Source organism: Elephantulus edwardii, unplaced genomic scaffold, assembly GCF_000299155.1.
Source record: "Elephantulus edwardii isolate Elephantulus edwardi_28Jun2011 unplaced genomic scaffold, EleEdw1.0 scaffold00258, whole genome shotgun sequence".
NCBI classification, from domain to species: domain Eukaryota; kingdom Metazoa; phylum Chordata; class Mammalia; order Macroscelidea; family Macroscelididae; genus Elephantulus; species Elephantulus edwardii.
Genome location: NW_006400008.1, coordinates 3,624,145 through 3,643,024, shown reverse-complemented (window position 1 = coordinate 3,643,024; position 18,880 = coordinate 3,624,145). Strand labels below are relative to the sequence as shown.

The 18,880-nt window shown below is 37.4% G+C and overlaps 1 protein-coding gene across 1 annotated transcript in view; it reads right to left on the bottom strand.

Annotated features, from left to right (window-relative positions):
* Positions 1-18,880, bottom strand: part of COL19A1 (collagen, type XIX, alpha 1) — a 669,215-nt gene that overhangs the window by 13,483 nt on the left and 636,852 nt on the right. The window contains exons 42-45 of the mRNA XM_006899482.1: positions 16,064-16,099; positions 15,886-15,930; positions 14,263-14,433; positions 10,115-10,181 (exon numbers count right to left, since the gene is read on the bottom strand). Of these exons, the coding sequence (XP_006899544.1) occupies positions 10,115-10,181; positions 14,263-14,433; positions 15,886-15,930; positions 16,064-16,099 (319 nt within the window). The remainder of the gene's footprint in view (positions 1-10,114; positions 10,182-14,262; positions 14,434-15,885; positions 15,931-16,063; positions 16,100-18,880) is intronic.

Here is an 18,880-nt window from a genome sequence, read left to right as displayed (position 1 = left end):
CTTCAAGATGGATCTAGAAATTACTTTTTTCACTATGAAGGCAACCCCATTTTTCCTTGTCTTTTCATCTCCAGAGTAATATATCATATGTTCATCTGACTCAAAATGCCCCATGCCAGTCCATCTCATCTCTCCAATGCCTAATATGTCAATATTTATGCGTTCCATATAGACTAAAAATAAAAGGGTGGGGAAAAAGATATACCAAGCAAATGGCAACCAGAAAAAAGCAAGAGTAGCAATATTAATCTCTGATAAAAGAAATTTCAATGCAAAAACCGTCACAAAGGAAAGGAAGGTCACTACATAATGCTTAAAGGGTCAGCAGAACATATGGACTTAACAATAATAAATATCTATCCATCAAATGATAGACCTGCCAAATATATAAAATAAACATTAACAAAATTGAAAAAGGAAATATACAACACTACTATAGTAGTTGGAGACATTAATACACCACTCTCAAGAGAAGATAGAATCACCAAAAAGAAACTCAACAGAGATTCTGAAGAATTAAACCACACAATAAACCAACTTGATCTCAAAAATATTTATAGGCTAATGAACCCCAAAAAAGCACGATATAGCTTTTTTTCCAGTGTGCATGGAACTTTCTCCAGAAGAGATCACATCTTAGGCCACAAGGCAAGAATCAATGAAATAAAAAATTAAAAAACATAGAAATAATACAGTGCATCTTCTCAGATCACAATGCTACAAAATTAGAAATTAATACTGAGAGGGAAAAGGAGAAAAAGACATACACTTGGAAGTTGAACAACACCTTGCTTGAATATGACTGTGTACAAGAAGAAAGAAAAAAAATGAAATAAAAAAGTTTCTTGAAAGAAATGACAATGAAAACACAACTTACCAAAACCTCTGGGAAAGAGAAAAAGCTGTAACCAGAGGTCAATTTATAGCAATAAGCAAAGACATCAAAAGACAGGAAAAAAGGACCATTGACTCTCTAATCCAACATCTCTAACAAATTGAAAAATAAGAGCAAGAAAACCAGACATCCTTTTGAAAATCCAAAATTATAAAAATTAAGGCAGAAATAAGTGAAATAGAAAAAAAATTGAAACCATCAACAAAACTAGGATTTTGTTCTTTGAAAAGGTCAATATAATTGGCAAACCATTAAGACAACTAACAAAGGAAAAGACACAAATAATTCAAATAAAAGGTGAAACGGGCAACATCACAACAGAACCAAGCAAAACAAGAAGACTAACAATGGAATATTATGAAAAACTATACTCAAACAAATGTGAAAACCTAGAGGAAATGGACAAATACTTAGAAATTCACAATCTACCTAAACTGACACCAACTGAAATTGATCACCTGAACAGAACCATTACAAAGGAAGAAACTGAAAAGGTAATACAACAACTTCTGGCAAAAAAACCCCAAAAAACAAACCATTGGACCAGATGGTTTTACAAGTGAATTTTATCAGTGTTTGATGGAGCACCCAGCTTAAGACAGGTTTGGAACCAAGAGTGGCATCCACTTCCTAAACCTTTGGAAACTCTATGGACTTGGAGAAATGATGATAGTTACAGAAACGCTTCAGGTCTTTTGTACATAGAGTCACTATGAGTTGTGCTCGATGTGATAGCGGTCAACAAGAGCAAAACTTTCACTAGTAAACAAACATGTAATAAAAAGTTATGTCTTTGCAAGTCATATTGAATGCAAATATAATATTATTTCGAGTTATGAAGCAGACATAATTTAAGCAAATTTGAAATTCAATGATCATAGTTTTAAAGTTTCCATATTATTTGCTGCTTTATGCTAAAAGTATTAGTTTTCTTAATTGAGACATATTGCTTTGAATATTTAAATATAACCATTCAGAGTACTAAATTTCCTTGCACGAATCAAATTTCTAAAGTACTTTGCTTTGGGTGCTTTTAAAATATTTTCTTAGAAAAACAGAAAATTCTTTTAAATTAGTATTTCTAGATGTAAATGATCTAGTTTTAAGGTACATTCAGAAATAGTAACCTAACATAAAGGTAATTGCTTTTCCTGAGTCCTACCCAAATGCTTGATAATTTAAAAGAATATACTTTTGATCGTTGAAATAAATGTAAAGATTCCTGTTCTTAATTGCCTTTCCTCTATTTTGAGGAATCTTTGGTCAAATAGTTTGTCTGTGCTTCTAATGAGGCATAAAATTAGAGTTTAGAATGAGACCCACATAAGCCATATATATATATATTTCATCTGCCAAAACAAAGCCATAGAAGTCATTCTAATAAATTATATCACTGGTTTAGCTTCCTTAGAGAATGAAATGAAAACATCAAGATGATGATGAATTGTATCATATGGAGGAAGAAGAGACATTTAGATGTCATCTGGTCTATATTTATCTTGATCTAAGAGGTATTTGAAGATCTAAATTTCACAGATAGAACTTATACAATTTTTCCCCCAATACAAAAATTCTCTCTTCCAGGCCATTCAAATGTCTGATTGTCTATATTCTTGATATATCTTTAACTTACTTTATTTTGTTACCCCATTACAGAAATAATGCAGGTATTTCTCAAGAAGCCCTAGTGGTTTAGTATATAATGCATCCAGTTACTAACAAAAAGATCAGTAGTTTGCATCCACCAGCTGCTTTGTAGGAGAAAGATGGTTAGTTTCCTTCCACAAAGATCTATAGCTTCAGATTTACAGCTTCAGAAATCTCCTAGAGGGTCAACAAAGTTGGAAGCCACTGATGACACTGAGTTTAGTTTAGGTTTTGGAACATAGGTCAGACACTTCATAATACTACTGCTAACTCTTAGCCTTCAGTTAAATAATGTTTTATTCACAAGCTTGATAATTTTATTTTTTGTAAATGACTTGTGGCTTCACTTTTTCTTATGTCTCCTAAATGTGGAAAATGAGATATAGTTCTTTCCTTAGAGGTAAAATATCAGAAGAGTAATCACTTGCCATCCATAACCTAATTATTTTCCAGTCTAATTTTAATTGTTAACTCAGGGGCATCATATTCATTTTGTGGTTTGTCACGACCCAAAGTTGTTGCTGCTACATTTGCCTATGGCTTCAACTTTGCTACATTTGTGAGAATGAAGCTTTGCAATGTTACCATGGGCAGAGAATGACGTATTGAACCATAAATCTACTTTGCCTCCTGCAAAACAATGGTAAAGTATTTTTTAGAAAAACACAAGAATGAGGTGAATATGGAAAAAAAAACCAGCAAAAATTTGTTTTTGAAGCTGTGAACCAAATAACTAGTGATACGTGTCTTTGTGGATCCAAAACCAAAACCCCTTCCCCAGGGACTGAGAAATAACTAATATACACTACAAAATACTCAATAGATTAAAGAATTAGGAGGAAAAGAAAATTCTGGAAATGAGGGTGAAGATGAAGGAAGTAATATAAAGAGAATTGGATGAAAGTCTGTTTAAGGAGTTGTCTGACTCCTACATCTCTTTCTCTATTCTGTCTAATTGGGCGATTTCTCCTCCTTAAGCTCAGAAAAAGACTAATGCTTTATTATTTAAAGACAGTAGAGAAAGGGTCTCTCTGTTTGGGAGACCCCAGACACTCTTGAGCCTGAGGTTTCCCCACTGAACAGGAAAATAAGTGAGCAATTATATGTTTAATGTTGAGGCCTCAGCCTCATTTACTTCCAACAATGCGGGCAGTCACACAGGGAAGAATGGATGTGTCTCCTCTGGGGAATTTGATCAGAGTGAAAGAAAAGAAAGAAAGAAAGATGCTGAAATGGGAAGCCCTTTAATTAAAAACTCAGCCAGACTACATCACACTGAAGGTGAAGGTCCTGGTTGGCAAGTTACAATGTCCTTCTTGTTGTTGTTGTTGTTATGTGCCGTCGAGTTGCTTGCGACTCAAAGCGACCCTATGTACAATAGCCCTAAACTCTGCTCTGTCATGTGCCAATCGCATTGTCTCTGACACTCCCATTCTGATTACCCCAGTCACTGAATCAATCCACCTCATAGAGGGCCTTCCTCTCCTGCGCTGTCCCTCCACCCTCCCAAGCATGATGTCCCTCTCTAAAGACCGGTCTCTCCTCACAACATGTCCAAAGCATGTTAGACAGAGCATCAGAATCCTTGCCTCCAAGAAGCCACCTGGTTTAACTCTTTCCAGGACAAATCTGTTTGTTTTCCTAGTAGTCCATGGTATTCTCAATACTCTTCTCCAGCACCACAGCTCAAAGGCATCAATTCTCCTTCTATCCTCCTTGGTCATTGTCCAACTCTCTGATGCATAACAAGTGATTGTGAAGACCATGGCCTGTATCAAATGCACCTTAGTCTCCAGAGAGACACCATTGCTCTTCAGTACTTTGGAGAGGTCCCGAACAGCAGACTTCCCCATGTTAATGTGCCTTTTAATTTCCTGGCTACTGGTGCCAAGAGTGTTGACTGTGGAGCCAAGCAAACTAAAGCTGTGTACAATCTCAATCTCTTCACCATCCATCCTGATGCTGCCAATTGGTCCAGTGGTGAGAATCTTTGTCTTTTGAACATTGAGCTTCAGTCCATATTGTAGGCTGCAGTCCTTGACACTCTGCAGCAGGCGCTTCAGGTCCTCTTCAGTTTCAGCAGCAGGGTTGTGTCATCTGCATAACTCAGATTGTTGATAAATCATCCACCAATCTTGACCCCACATTTCTCCTCATAGAGCCCAGCCTCCCAGATAATCTGTTCTGCATTAATCCTTGCATTTACATCCTTTAATTTGTTTTTGGAGCCCATTATTACATATTAAGCAAACCACCAAGGAGTATTAGACACTGAGGAACTCCTATAAGCTAAATGACAGGGACATAAACTAAAAAATAGAAAGAAGCAAATGGGAAAAACCCCAATACTCCATGACAGAAAGTATTTTAAAAAACTCTGTCTACCAATGATGTATTGTTGTGCACCACTGAGTCAGAATTGACCCACAGCTGACTTTTTAATGGGTTTTCAGAGGGAGTTAATCACACAGGAGGAGATTGCTCATCCTTCTCCCAAGGAGCAGCTGGTGGATTTGAACCAAGTGTCTTCAGGATTGCAGTGCAGTTTATTGCCACTAGACCATCAGAGCTCCCTATGTGTTTTCATGTTTATACAATGATGCTTATTCATGAAAATAAATACATACAACTACACACACAAACAATTAACATCTTGTCTTAAAGAATCATGATATAACCTTGAAGAGAAGGTGAATACCCTCCCACACAACAAAAGAGAGTGTGCATAGGAAAAGGGACTTTTCTGCACACTGAAAATGCTGAGGCAGAAACATTGTTTGGAAATATGTAGCTGTGACTTTCTTTTCTCCTACAGTTGCAGGTATGGTATGGCCTCATTGGTCCCAAATTTAGAGTAAGAACAAGAGAACCAGATGTTTGTACATATTTTCTGCATAAATTAGTAAGTTCTTTCTACAAGGTGATGTGAATAGCATATTTGGGTCTTGTCATTTAAGAACTAAATTTATCTGTTCTTCTAGGTCCCTAATTTGTATGAGCAGCAACAGAGGCAACTTCAAACTTGTCAAAGCCAGGAGAATCCAAGTTGCAACACATAGCATTTGCTTGTCAATCAAATTAGAAGTTTAATCAACCTTAGGATGGCTGTGTGATGGTGCCTTGTGATTCCCCCTGAAGTCCAAACTGGGGACTGGTGTAAAAAATCAACTTCTTCTACTACAGCTAGCAGAAAATGGGTCAGGAAGTGGAAAAGCCGGTGGATGACTTTCGGAAGAACCCAGGATGTGGCATTCATGTACTAGAGAAGTCATGAGGACAGCCTGAAAGGGGCTGAGAATCCCCAGGAAGAGAGCTTAATTTTGCAGTCTTGTCTAGGGTTTCAAATGAAGGCCCTCAATATATCGACACCTGGAATGACAAAGTGGGAGGAACAGGGTAGACATTGCTTTCCGCTCTGAGGCTGTAAAGACGGCAAATAGAGCAGTGAGCAAACACTAGATTAAAAAAAAATACAAAAGGTGGATGAGAAAGAGTTAACGTTTACTGCTACTTAGCTGCAGCCGTTTTAACGGGAAAATGGATTTGTGCTTTTACAGGAAAAGCTTTCCTGGATAAGTGAATGGTGACCTTGAAACTCTATGATTTGTGAAAATTGAGTTTTTCTTTAGAAATGGTTTTCAAAAGTCAAGGAAAAGGTGGCATCTAAGTGGGAAATTAAATGTACTGAAATGTAAATTATCTAGGGACAAACGAACTAAAGTGCTAAATAACTCATTTTGGATGTCAAGTAAAATTTTGTTTGGGAGAAGACAGCTTGACTGGTCCAGAGCCAGCAGATAAAAGTAGAGAGGATAACATTCACAGACTCACAGACTGGTAAATAATGTTTTCCTGTTGGATTTCTTTAGAATATTTTCTGAGGCCATGATGTCCGTGAATTCTAATGTGCCAGCTTTCAAGGAGATCCAGCCATCCCTCTGGATCTATCCAGGCTAAGCAGACTGAGAAGACGCAGTCAGAAGGCTGACGGTGATGACAGAAAATACTATTCCCCCCCAGTCTCTAGGCAGGTAACCTGAGAGAGGAAGGAGGGTGGGAATTCAGAGGTAAAAGTCCTACAGAAGAAGCAACTCAGAAAGGGCAAGCCCAGAGAACCTTCCTGAGATGAATGGAGAGCAAGCCAGTTCCTTCCATCTTTCTCAGGAGGCTGACAGCCCTTCTTGGGTGTAACCACAGAATGGCCTGAAGGTGGACCATATAGAGCTTTACCCAGGTGAAAGTAGCAGTGTCTTCTCTGCTTAATGTACAGGGGAGGTCAACATGGCCCCTTTTGATGAATACATTAATGGAAAATTAAATTTTTATAATACTCTATAGTGATAGAAAAAGAACTTTCTCTTAATCATAGCTTTCTTATGAAACTAAAATTCATTTAGACTTGTCTTGGAATTTTTTGTTTGTTTGTTTCTTCTTCATGTTTGCTTCAGCAATTTATGGCTAGGAGTTAACTTTCCTTTAGTTTACAGTTTGAATAATTGTTGTGTGTTGGTGAGTCAGAGTCCACTCATAGCTGACCCACGATGGGTTTTCAGAGGCAGGTCATTGCACAGGAGGAGTTTGCCCATCCTTCTCCCCTGGAGCAGCTGGTGGAGTCGAACTGCATGGTGTTGGGATTGCAGCACAGCTTCTTACCATTAGCCCACCAGAGCTCCCTACAGTAATGAATAATAATAGTGCAAATAGGGAATAATACAGGTAATACATTAATTTTAGTGTAACTCCTCAAAGAAGGAAGCTTTCCACAATGTATGCTTATTCTAAGTCTCTTTCTATTCCAAATGAAATTGGAAATTGTCTTTCTCATCTCATTGAAGACTGGAATTGGTATTTTAATTGGGATTGCATTGAACATGTAGATTACCTTTGGTAGGATAATCATTTTCATAATATGGAGTCTTTCTATCCATGAGCAAGTTATATTCTTCCATTTCTCCAAGTCTCTTTTTGTTTTCTTGTAGTAATATTTTGTTACTTTCTTTGAGTAGGTACTTTTATTCCTAGTTAAATTTATTCCCAATTATTTGATGTTGTGATTAGCTATTATGAAGGGTATTGTGTTTTTTAGCCCCATTTCTGTATTCTCTTTGTCACTGTAGAGAAATCCAACTGATTTTTGTATGTTGATCTTGTATTCTGCCACTTTGCTGAAATGGTTGACTATGCCCAGTAGTTTTCTTGCTGAATTATTAGGGTTTTTCTAAGTATACTATCATATCATAGGCATATAGAGATAATTTTACCTCCTCTTTGCCAATTTGGATACCTCTTATTTCATTCTCTTGTTTTATTGCTATCACTAAGACTTCCAATGCAATACTGAACAGGAGAAGTGATAGTTGGCATTCTTGGCTAGTTCTTGTTCTCAAAGGGAATGCCTTTAATCTCTCTCCTTTGAGAACAATGTTGGCTCTTGGGGTTGCATATATATTTTTACTTTTTATCATTTAAGGAAATTCCCCTCTATTCCTATTTTGTTGAGTGCTTTAATCAGGAAAGGATGTTGGATCATTACCTAGGACTAAAACCAAGGTCTATAAACTTCATTAGAGAAAAGCTTGAAGAACTCTAGAAGCACTAATCCACAACATGAACAGTCTTCCAAGCATTCTGAAAAACTTACCACCAGGAGATTATAAAATAGATGAATGGAACCTTCTAAGAATCAAATCCCTATGCAAATTCAAGAACTTCTCAACCAGGGTAAAAAGGAAAGCTACAGACTGGGAAAAAATTTTGGTAATGACATGTCTGATAAGGAACTTATATTTAGAATTTATAGACTACTCGAGCACCATAACAAGATAAAAGTAAACAACCCAATTGCAAAATGGGCACAGGATATGAACAGATACTTCAACAAAGAAGACATTCAGTTGGCACACAAACAAGTGAGGAAATGTTAAAAATCCTAGCTCTAAGAGAGATGCAAATCAAAACAACTATGAGATATCTCACCCAAGTAAGAATAGCAAAATTCAGCAGAACATCAAACAACAAATGCTGGCGAGGTTGTGGAGAAACTGAGACCCTTATTCACTGTTGGTGGAATTGTAAAATGGTGCAACCACTACGGAAGGCAGTATGGAGCTTTCACAAGAAGTTGGAAATAGAAATATGATTTAACCCAGCAATTCCACTACTGGGAATATACCCTAAGGAAACCAGAACTGTCACCCAAGGAGATATATGCACATCCATGTTTATTGTTGCATTGTTCACCATAGTGAAGAGATGGAAACAACCCATGTGCCCATCAACAAATAAATGGATAGAGAAGCTATGGTAAAGTCATGCAATGGACTAGTATGCAGCACTGAAAAACAAAGAACTCATGAACTATTATACAAAATGAGTGACCATGGAGGACATTACGTTGAGTGAAATATCTTAGCTGCAAAAAATGACAACTATTGCATAATACCACTGTTACAAAAATGAACTGACATGGGGGTTGGGGGAAAACTAAGAAAAGAGGGGATAAAAAATGTACATGGCTGGTGCAACCACTGTGGAAGGTGGTATGGTGCTTTCTCAAAAAATTGCAAATAGAGATACCATTTGACCCAGCAATTCCACTACTGGGAATATATCCCAAAGAGACCATAACTGACATCCAAGCAGATATATGCTTGGATAAACACACATGTTTATTGCAGCTCTGTTCACAAAAGCAAGGAGCTGGAAACAACCCAGGTGCCCATCAACAAACGAATAGATAGAGAAGCTGTGGTATATTCACACAATGGAATTCTATGCTGCATTGAAAAACAAGGAACTTATGCAATATTCTTCAAAATGGGTGAACCTGGAGGACAATATGCTGAGTGAAATATCCCAGTTGCAAAAGGACAAATATTGCATGGTGCCACTGCTGTAAAATGGGGCTGATATCAGGGTGGGGGTAAGACTGAGAAAAACTGGATAAATTGTGTATACTGCCCTGAAACAGATGAGGGAGAGAATAATTTAAAAGCGATGTATGATAGGGTATTATGGTTATCACAAGAGTCCACAATTAAGGTTGCATAGTGGAATGTCCTTGGGGTGGTGGGAGGGGGGCAGGGGGATTGTGTACCAGGGAGGGAGTCTTTCTTTTACTTTTGAAAGAGAGGAGCAAACTGGGGGGCAGGGGGAGAGGGCTGGACGGGTAGAGAAGTGCAGCAATGAATGAATGGAAATCCAAATTCTCTGTAAATGTTCATTAAAATTATTAAAAACACACACAAACACACAAATGTACATGACATTGAAACAGATAAGGGAGAGAACTATATAAAAGGAATATATGATTAGGTATTATTTGCATGACAAGGGTCCATAATGAGAACTGCATAGTAAAGTGGAGTGGGTTGGGGGTGGAGAATTGTACAACAATGAAATATTTTTTTTTCTCAAAGAAAAAAACAAATTGGGGAGGGAGGCAGGGAAGAAAATGTGCAACAATCCAAGTTCCATATAAACTTTCATTAACATCTAAAAAAAATTTAAAAATAAGATGATGGGGCATGGAGATAGGTAAAAGATTAAAAACTGTTATTAAGTAAATCTAACCTTCAAAAATCCTCAAGACTTCTTGGTTAATATACTTCTTTATTTCTTCAAATGAAACAGCATCAACCTAGAGAGGAAAACAAAAGTGGTCTCTTAACTATAGAACAGAAGAAACAACACAAATGAACATAGAAATACATTGTGGGTATGCATACTTGAAGCACTTATTAGGCAAAATGTGTTTGATCACTGACTATATTAGAAAACAAAAAATCACACAGAATTAATAATTTAATATTAAAAATTAATAAAACACATAACTAGATGTGTTTTATTAAATGCAAGGAAGAAGGTGAGGTGTATAATTGCTAGAAAAGCTGTGGGCTGAATCCCCGGAACAGAAATAGCTCAAATGTCCAACTACAGTTGAATGGACTGAGAAATTGTGGTACATTACACAATGGAATACTATGCAGCACTCAGGATCAATATAGAAAATTGTTACATAACTTTGGAGAGCCAGGAGGGCATCATTGTGAGTGAACTAATGCAGTCTCATAAGGATACATACTGCATAGAATCATTATTGTAAAAACAGAAGGATAACTAGTAAAATGCATATGGAGATCCAAGGGAGGAAGTGGTGGGAACAGAGGGGTGAGGGTGGGCCCCAGGGGAACCACAGGGTCACACAATTTGGTGGGTGGGGGAAATGGGAAAGATTCAGCAGAAACCTGGAAAGACAGGGTAATGACAGGCATTGGTTGTTGTGGGTTTTTTTTTGTTGTTGTTAGATGCTATCAAGTCAAGTCGGATTCATAGTGACCCTATGAACAAAAGATCTGAAACCAGTCCTGTCCTGCGCCATCCTCACACTTCCTGACATACAAGAAGCCATTGCAGCAGTCACCATTTCAATCCACCTAGCTGAGGGTCTTCCTCTCCTTCACCAGCCCTCCACCCTTCCCAACATCATGTCTCTCTCCAAGGAATAGCACCTGTAGCAATATGTCCAAAGTATGTGGGGCAAAGCCTCATCTTTCTTGCCTCCAAAGAGCACTCTGGCTGCACCCTGTCCAAGATTTATTTATTCATTTTCTTGGTTGTCCATGGAATGTTAAGTGTTCTTGTCCAATTACACAGCCCAAAGGCATCAGTTCTTTTTCTGTCATCCTTATTCATTGTCCAGGTCTCAGACGCATAGCTAGTAATTGGAAAGACCATGGCCTGAATCAGATGCACCTTAGTCGTCAAACTGGCATCACTACTCCTTAACAATTTGGAAAGGTCCCTGACTGCAGATTATCCCATTGCAATGTGTTTTCTTATTTCCTGACTGCTCATACCAAGGGTGTTAATGGTTGATACAAGCAAGATGCAATCTCCTCTTCATCCATCATGACACTGCCTATTGATCCAGTAGTAAGAATATTTGTTTTCTTGATATTGAGATACAATCCATACTGAAGGCTACATTCCTAGATCTTCTGCAACAAGTGGATCAAATCCTCACTTTCAGCAAGCAAGATTGTGTCATCTGCATAGCGCAGGTTATTGTTGAGTCTCCCTTCAATTCTGATGCCACACTACTACTCTTCATAGAGTCCAGCATCTAGGATAATTTGTCTAGGTATGGAGACAGTATCATCTCTGATGCACTTCCTTTCCAGTTCAAAACCATGCAGTACTCCCTTGCTCCATTCACACAATAGCCTCCTGGTCCAGGTATAGGTTCCTCACGAGCCCAATCAAGTGCTCTGGGATTCTCATTCTTCTCAATGTCAGCCACAACTTATCATGATCCACATAGTTAAATGCCTTTGCATAGCCAATAAAGCACAAATAGATATTTTTCTGATATTCCTTACTTTCAGCCAGGATCCATCTGACATCAGCAATGATGTCTGTACTGTCACGGTCTCTTCTAAATCCTTCTTGAACTTCTGCAATTCCCTACCTATGTGCTGGTCCAGCCATTTTTTAATGATCTTCAGCAGTATTTTGCTAGCATGTGATATCATATTGTTTGATAATTTCCATATTCAGTTGGATCACCTTTCTTGCGAATGGGAATAGATACAGGCATCTTCTAATACATTGGCCAGAAAGATGCCCTCCAACTTTTCTGACATAGACTGGTGAGTGCATTCTAGGCCTCTGTTAATTGGAATAAGTCAATTGGTACCCCATTGATTCCTGGGGCCTTATTTTTTGCCAATGCCTTCAAGGCAGCTTCCATTTCCTCTTTCATTAACATTGGCTCCTATTCATATGGTACTTCCTGAAAATTTTCAGTGTCAACCAATTCTTTCTGGTACAATGACTCTGTATATTCCCTCCACCTTCTTTTAATAATTTCTGGGTCATTCAATACATTGCCCATAGCATCTTTCAACATTGTGATGCGAGTTTTGTTTTTCAGTTCCTTCAGCTTGAGAAATGCAGAGCGAGCGTTTATCTTTTTATTCTCTAATTTCAGTTCTTTGCACATTCCAGTATAATATTTTGCCTTGTCCTCCTGAGCTGCCCTTTGAAACCATCTGTTCAGCTCTTTCACTTCTTTATGTTTTCCTTTAGATTTGGCTTCCCAGCATTCCAGTGCAATCATCTTGGGCATTGCTTGATGATGATTAATTTTATAAAACATAATGAATGAGAACGATGGTATGAAACACAATATGAATGAAGGATAGTGTGAAACACAATATATATGAATATTGTATTCAAACCTTCAAAGCAATGTAAAATTTAAAAAAATGTATATTTAAAAAAAAGCTGTGGGCTGGAATTATAATCAGTGATATGAGCAGGTTTCCTATTAAATGGAGAGGCATGGCTTTGCACAGTTATGAAAAACCTCTAGGAATTAATTTTCTGAAGTTATAGAACTTCAACAGTGTTGTCAGGGTGTTAGTATACAAGTGATATTTTAACTTTTGTCCAGTCACTTGACACTGGATAGGCCAATGTCTCAACTGCTGTTAGATGTCTTTAAGGAACATCCTGAAAGAGAACTCCAAGCATGCTAGAGTTCAAGTTTAAGTGTTGTTTTATTCATGGAATAAATATTGGCTGTTTCATGATACAGTTTATGTTGTTGTTGTTGATAGCCTTCAAGTCGAGCATGACTCATAGTGACCCTGTGACCCTTCAAGCAACTACTCTACAACCTCTCTACAACTACTGACATTGAAAGCTTACTCTTTAACCACTTACTGCAAGTATATTAGCATTAAGCAATTTTCTTTATTTTGAGGAGAAAATGCTTATGAGTCTGATAAATGGAAGTCTTTAAAATGGTGTCAGTTGAATTTTAAACCTCTTGACTGATCAATCTATATGCACTTGACCAAAGATCTAGAATTTTCAACAGAAACATTTTGCTATAGTACCTCGATATTGGTTGAGGATTTGTGTAGATTGTTTGGTTGTTTTTATTTAAGCCTCTTGTTTAGAGTCAACCAGACCTCCTGGAGGACACTTGTATATAAAGCCAAGCCCTTGTCTCCATTTTGGAGACTTGATGAAGCAGCTGGACTCTGTAACATTGACTCTCTTATTTTAGTTGAGGGTCAGTGTGGATTATATTGGTTATATTTTATTTAAGCTTCTTGTTTAGAGTTAACAAGACCTCCTGGAGGGCTCTTGTATTTAAATGTTGAGCCCCAGGGATTATATTTTAATCCCTTGTTACTATATTTTAGAGGAACAAGTCAATTTCTTTTTCTGTGTCTGTATATGTGAGATAGAGGACCATCTATCCTCTCAGATGAGTTCTGAGGATAAGATAAGGTATGTTGCCAGGAGGCACCAGTCCTTGGAGAAGGACATCATGCTTGGAAGGGTAGAGGGTCAGCACAGAAGAAGAAGATCCTGAATGAAATGGATTGACACAGTGACTGTGGCAATGGGGCCAGGTATACCAGAGACATAGAGGTTAGTTCAGGATAGGACACGGCTCAGAGCTGTATTGTTCAGAGATTGATTATGAATTGTAGTCGACTCAATGGCACATAACAACAACAACAACAACAACATAAATGCTTAGCAGAGGGCTCAGTATAGAATATTAAATAAATGATATCTATTTTTACCCCCACAAAGGTTCCAATTTAGGTTCATTTTCTTGATTTTAAGATTATGATTTTATTATAAAAGTGATACATAATTGCTACAGGTAAGGATTTTCTGGAAGTCTAAGCACTTACCGAAGTGCCAGGGATGCCTGGAGAACCTGGAGGGCCTTGGTGGCCAGGGGAACCCACGGAGCCTTTGATTCCTGGGGGCCCCACAGGACCGATGGCTCCCTTCAAGCCTGGAAGGCCGGGTTTTCCCTGTTCCCCTTGTGGGCCTCTGTCTCCTGGAATTCCTTGATCACCCTGTGAAGAAAGATAACGACAATAAGGAATGGTTTCTTCTACAGCTATGATAACTGTGATTTAAGAGCAAAGGCTTTCAATTCTGATTGGTTTACAACTTAGAAAAAAAATAGAAAGAAATGGAATTTAGCAGGAATTTCAGCTATACCTTTTAAAGTATTTAATTCCACAACTCCAGGAGGTGATATTTTTACCCTGAAGAAGATGAGAATGCCCTGTGTTTCATTATATATGCTTTTATTTGTACAACTTGTGATTTTTAAGTAAAAGGTCAATACTTCACTTTTCTTGATTAAAAAAAAAATTAGCTAGGGGAGCTCAGGTGGCCTAGTGGCAAGAAGCTTTATTGCAATGCAAGAGGTGCACAGTTCAAATCCACCAGATGCTCTGTCGGAGAAGGAGGTACAATCTCCTCCTGTACCTGTCAGATCTGATTGGATGGTACACACACACACTAATTTAAAAAATAATAATAAAAAATTAGCGAAAACAAATTTTACATAGAGGTATGTGATCACAGAATGGAGAGAATGCATTTTCTTCTATGTAAAAAAAAGAAAAACGGATAGACTAAAGTATTAATACTAATGTCCTAGTTACAAACATTTATCTTCATACAGGTATATAAAGCTAGTTTATATCTGGGATATATTTGAGACAGCTAAAAGCATAATTAATAGCAACCACACACAAACCTATTCTTAATATTTTAAAATTATTTCAAAATTTAGGTGTAAGGGTATTATTAAAATGATATTTATTATTAAATTTAAAAAAGACCTAAATGACAAGAAAATGACAACTAGGTAAGTAAAATAAAGTATACTAAAAAAATAGAAAACAGATATTCAGTAAATGATAGATGCATATCTGTATTTACTGACATGGAACGATGGTCATTATATATTGTTAGGTGATTCTCAACTGGGGAAATTTTGCTCTCTAAAAAGAAAGTGGTGATGCATTTGACATTTTCAGCTGTCACAACAGAGATATGTCAAGAGTAACGCTTTTGGTATCTAGTAAGTAAGGATGTGTTAATATTCTCCAACGTAAAAGGTAACACTTCACAACAACAAATTATCCAATATTAAATTTTAATAGTGCCAGGATTGAGAAATCTGCTCTAGATAAGAGAGAAAGGATGTTTAATTATAGTAGAGCATGTGTCTGACACAGGACAATGATCAAAGCTCTCCAGTGTGGAAAAGCAAATCAGACTTAACTTTGTAAAAGAATACACTGCATAGGCACACCTGCTATATTGTACTCCTCTAGTTCTTCAACTGTCATATTTTATAACAGCAAAGTATCGTTTAGCAGAGCTTTTGAATACTACATACCCTAGGTATTTTCCTATTGCAAGATTTATAGAGTTTCTACACATAATTTGTGCAGCCCCATGGTTGTAACAGACAGACTTTAAAATGGTGACAAGAGTAATATACTTACACGTTCTCCTTTGGGGCCTCGATCTCCAGGCTTACCCATGATGCCCTGAAAAACATATGTCAACACTAAATATCACTGCTTGTCAAGATTTTGTATCGATTCAATTGATCTAAATGTTGACAAGTATTCTAGAGGCAGTTATGCATTTGAATTTTTATCTTAAATAGTATTTTCATACCTGAGCACCTGGTAATCCATCTTTTCCATTTATGCCCTATAAAGAAGAAAATAGGATGAATGTTCCTAATTTTATGTTAATGTTGTTTTTGCTGATTGCCTTCGAATTGAGCATGACTCATAGCAACCCTATGAACAAAAGTCTTGAAGCCCCTCTACAACTATCGACATTTATCAAAGTTCGTAGGGCTTCTGGAAAGCCATGCTATTTAGAAAGTGGATACCACTCCTGCTTCCAAATTATTAATAGGCTTAGTTAAAACCAACAAGTGGGTGAACTTTCAAGAAGAGTTTCTTTTGCATATTTCCAGTGATATCTAGTGTTATGTCAGGGTCACTGAGTCAAGTATGACTCACAGTGACTCTGTGAACAATAAATCTGAACCCTGTCCTTTGCTGTGCCATCCTCACAGTCTCTGAAACATGTGAGCCCATTGCTTCATTCACTGTGTCAATCAATCTGTTGAGAGTCTTCCTCTCTTTTGCGGTTCCTCTACCTTATTAAAAACTATGTTCCTTTCCAAGAAATAGCCTCTCCTAACAACATGTCCAAAGCATATGAGACAGTTTCATTATCTTTGCCTCCATGGAGCTTTTCACCTGCACTTTCTCCAAGATGTATTTGCTTTTTTGTTGTTTTTTTTTTTTTCTCTTTCTTTTCTTTTGGCAATCTATGGGATACCTCCAATCCTGATGCCACATTCCTTTGCATGAAGAATGAAGAAGTCCAGCTTCTCAAATAGTTTGCTCAGAATACAGATTGAATTGGTATTGAGAAAGGATACAACTCTGACCCACATCTTTCTTAATTTAAAATCATATAGTGTTCCTCATTATGTTCACACAATGGCCTCTTAGTCTAGCTATAGGTTTCTCATGAGCACAACTAAATCTTCTGAAATTTCCATTCTTCTCAATGTTAGTCATAGTTTGTTATGATCAACACAGACAAATTCTTGAAACATGATGAGGCAATGTGATAAAAGGGAAATTAAAATTGATAAAATTAAATAGGCTGAATTAAAATTCATTCTTTGTCACTTGTCAGTTTGTTATATTTTAGCTGAAGTGAATAGAAGAAATGAAGAAAAAAATCAGAACAGAAGATTATAACGCGTAGTTCTTGAAAACAAAGTATTAAATGTGCAAAGACCTAGAACAAGAACACCAAGAAGAAAATGATTGACATTTGTCAAGTTCAAACCACTGAAGGGAGAAAAAAAAAATCAAATCTTGACATGCAATATTGAAGGATTCTATGTGTAAAAGATCTGAATGATATAGGAAACATGAAAAACAAACAGAAGAAATACAGCCACTGAACCAAAAAGAACTGCTTGACGGTCCTTTCAAAAACTACCATATGATTAAGAATTGATGTTACTGAAGAGATGAGTTCAAACTGTTCTGAAGGCATTGACAAAACCCCTAAACTTTAGGAACTGACAAACTACCAATTGAAACAGAATTCTGGGAACACCTTCTAGGCTAGACCAAGAAATTTGAAAGATAAGTACCTAGCCAATCAATTGGGGGGAGGGGGGGAAACAAAGCTTCATTTGTGTACATTCCAGAGAAGGGTGATTTACCAGAACTCAAAAATTATCAACCAATGATGAATTCTGGCAGAAGAGTCCAAAGTGTTGCACTGCTAACCAGAAATTATTAAACAATATATATGCACATATATAGAGATCTCTCTATCTATCTAGATATCTCTATCTCTATATCTATATCTATATATAATGCAAGTACACTTTTGTTGAATAAAAATTGGTGGAAGCAGTATACAGATAGAGAACTGATGGAAAGTCAGTCTAGATTCAGAAGAGAATATGAAATGAAGGGTTATTGCTGTAGATATATCAGATGGATCTTAGCTGAAAGCAGAAGATACTACAAAGGTGTTTATAAAACAAAACAAACAATAGACTCTTCAAGCTCACTGCCACTGAGTTGACCTTGACTTAATAGTGACCCTCTATCAGGTTTCTAAGACTGTAAATTACAAAAGGAGGAGACTGCTTGTTTTTCTCCTATGGAGCCGATAGTGGATTTGAACTAAGGGAGACATGCAACCATTGGGCTAGTAGTGTAACTTGCTAGGGGCTATGCTACCCCAGTGCCCTTACCTTTACTGGTGTTTCACTGATTGTGCAAAGACATTGGACTGTGTGTTTATATAATAAATTATAGATAGCGTCTCTCTCACCCGAATTTCAAAACCATCTCAGGAACAGGTTTGAGGCCTTGAATACTAATGAGCAAAGACCAGATGAGTTATGGGAAGATATCAAGAATATAATCCAGGAAGAAAAGGTCATTACAAAGACAGAGGAGGAAGAAAAACCCAAAATGTATGTCAGAACAAACTCTGAATATTACACTAGAGCACCGAGAAGCCAAAGCAGAGGGGGGAAAAAATCAAGATATTAAGGAGCTGAACAGAAGATTTCAAAGGGCAGCACAGGAATACAAAGTAAAGTATTATAATGAAATGTGCAAGGAGCTGGAGACAGAAAATCAAAAGGGCCAAACTCATTCAGCGTTTCTTAAGCTCAAGGAACTGAAGAACAAATTCAAGCCTCAAGTTGCAATCCTTAAGGATGCTTTGGACAGAATAGTGAATGATCCAGAAAGTATTAAAAGAAGATGGAAAGAGTACACAGAGTCATTGTAACAAAAGGAATTGGTGGCCATCTGGAGTCTCTGCTTCCATTTCACCACTGCTGGCGCTGGAGTCCCCAGGGCAGCTGCTGGGTCGCGTGCGCTTTCTGGATGGCCATTGGCTGATGCTCTGGCTTTCCTGTCTCCCCCC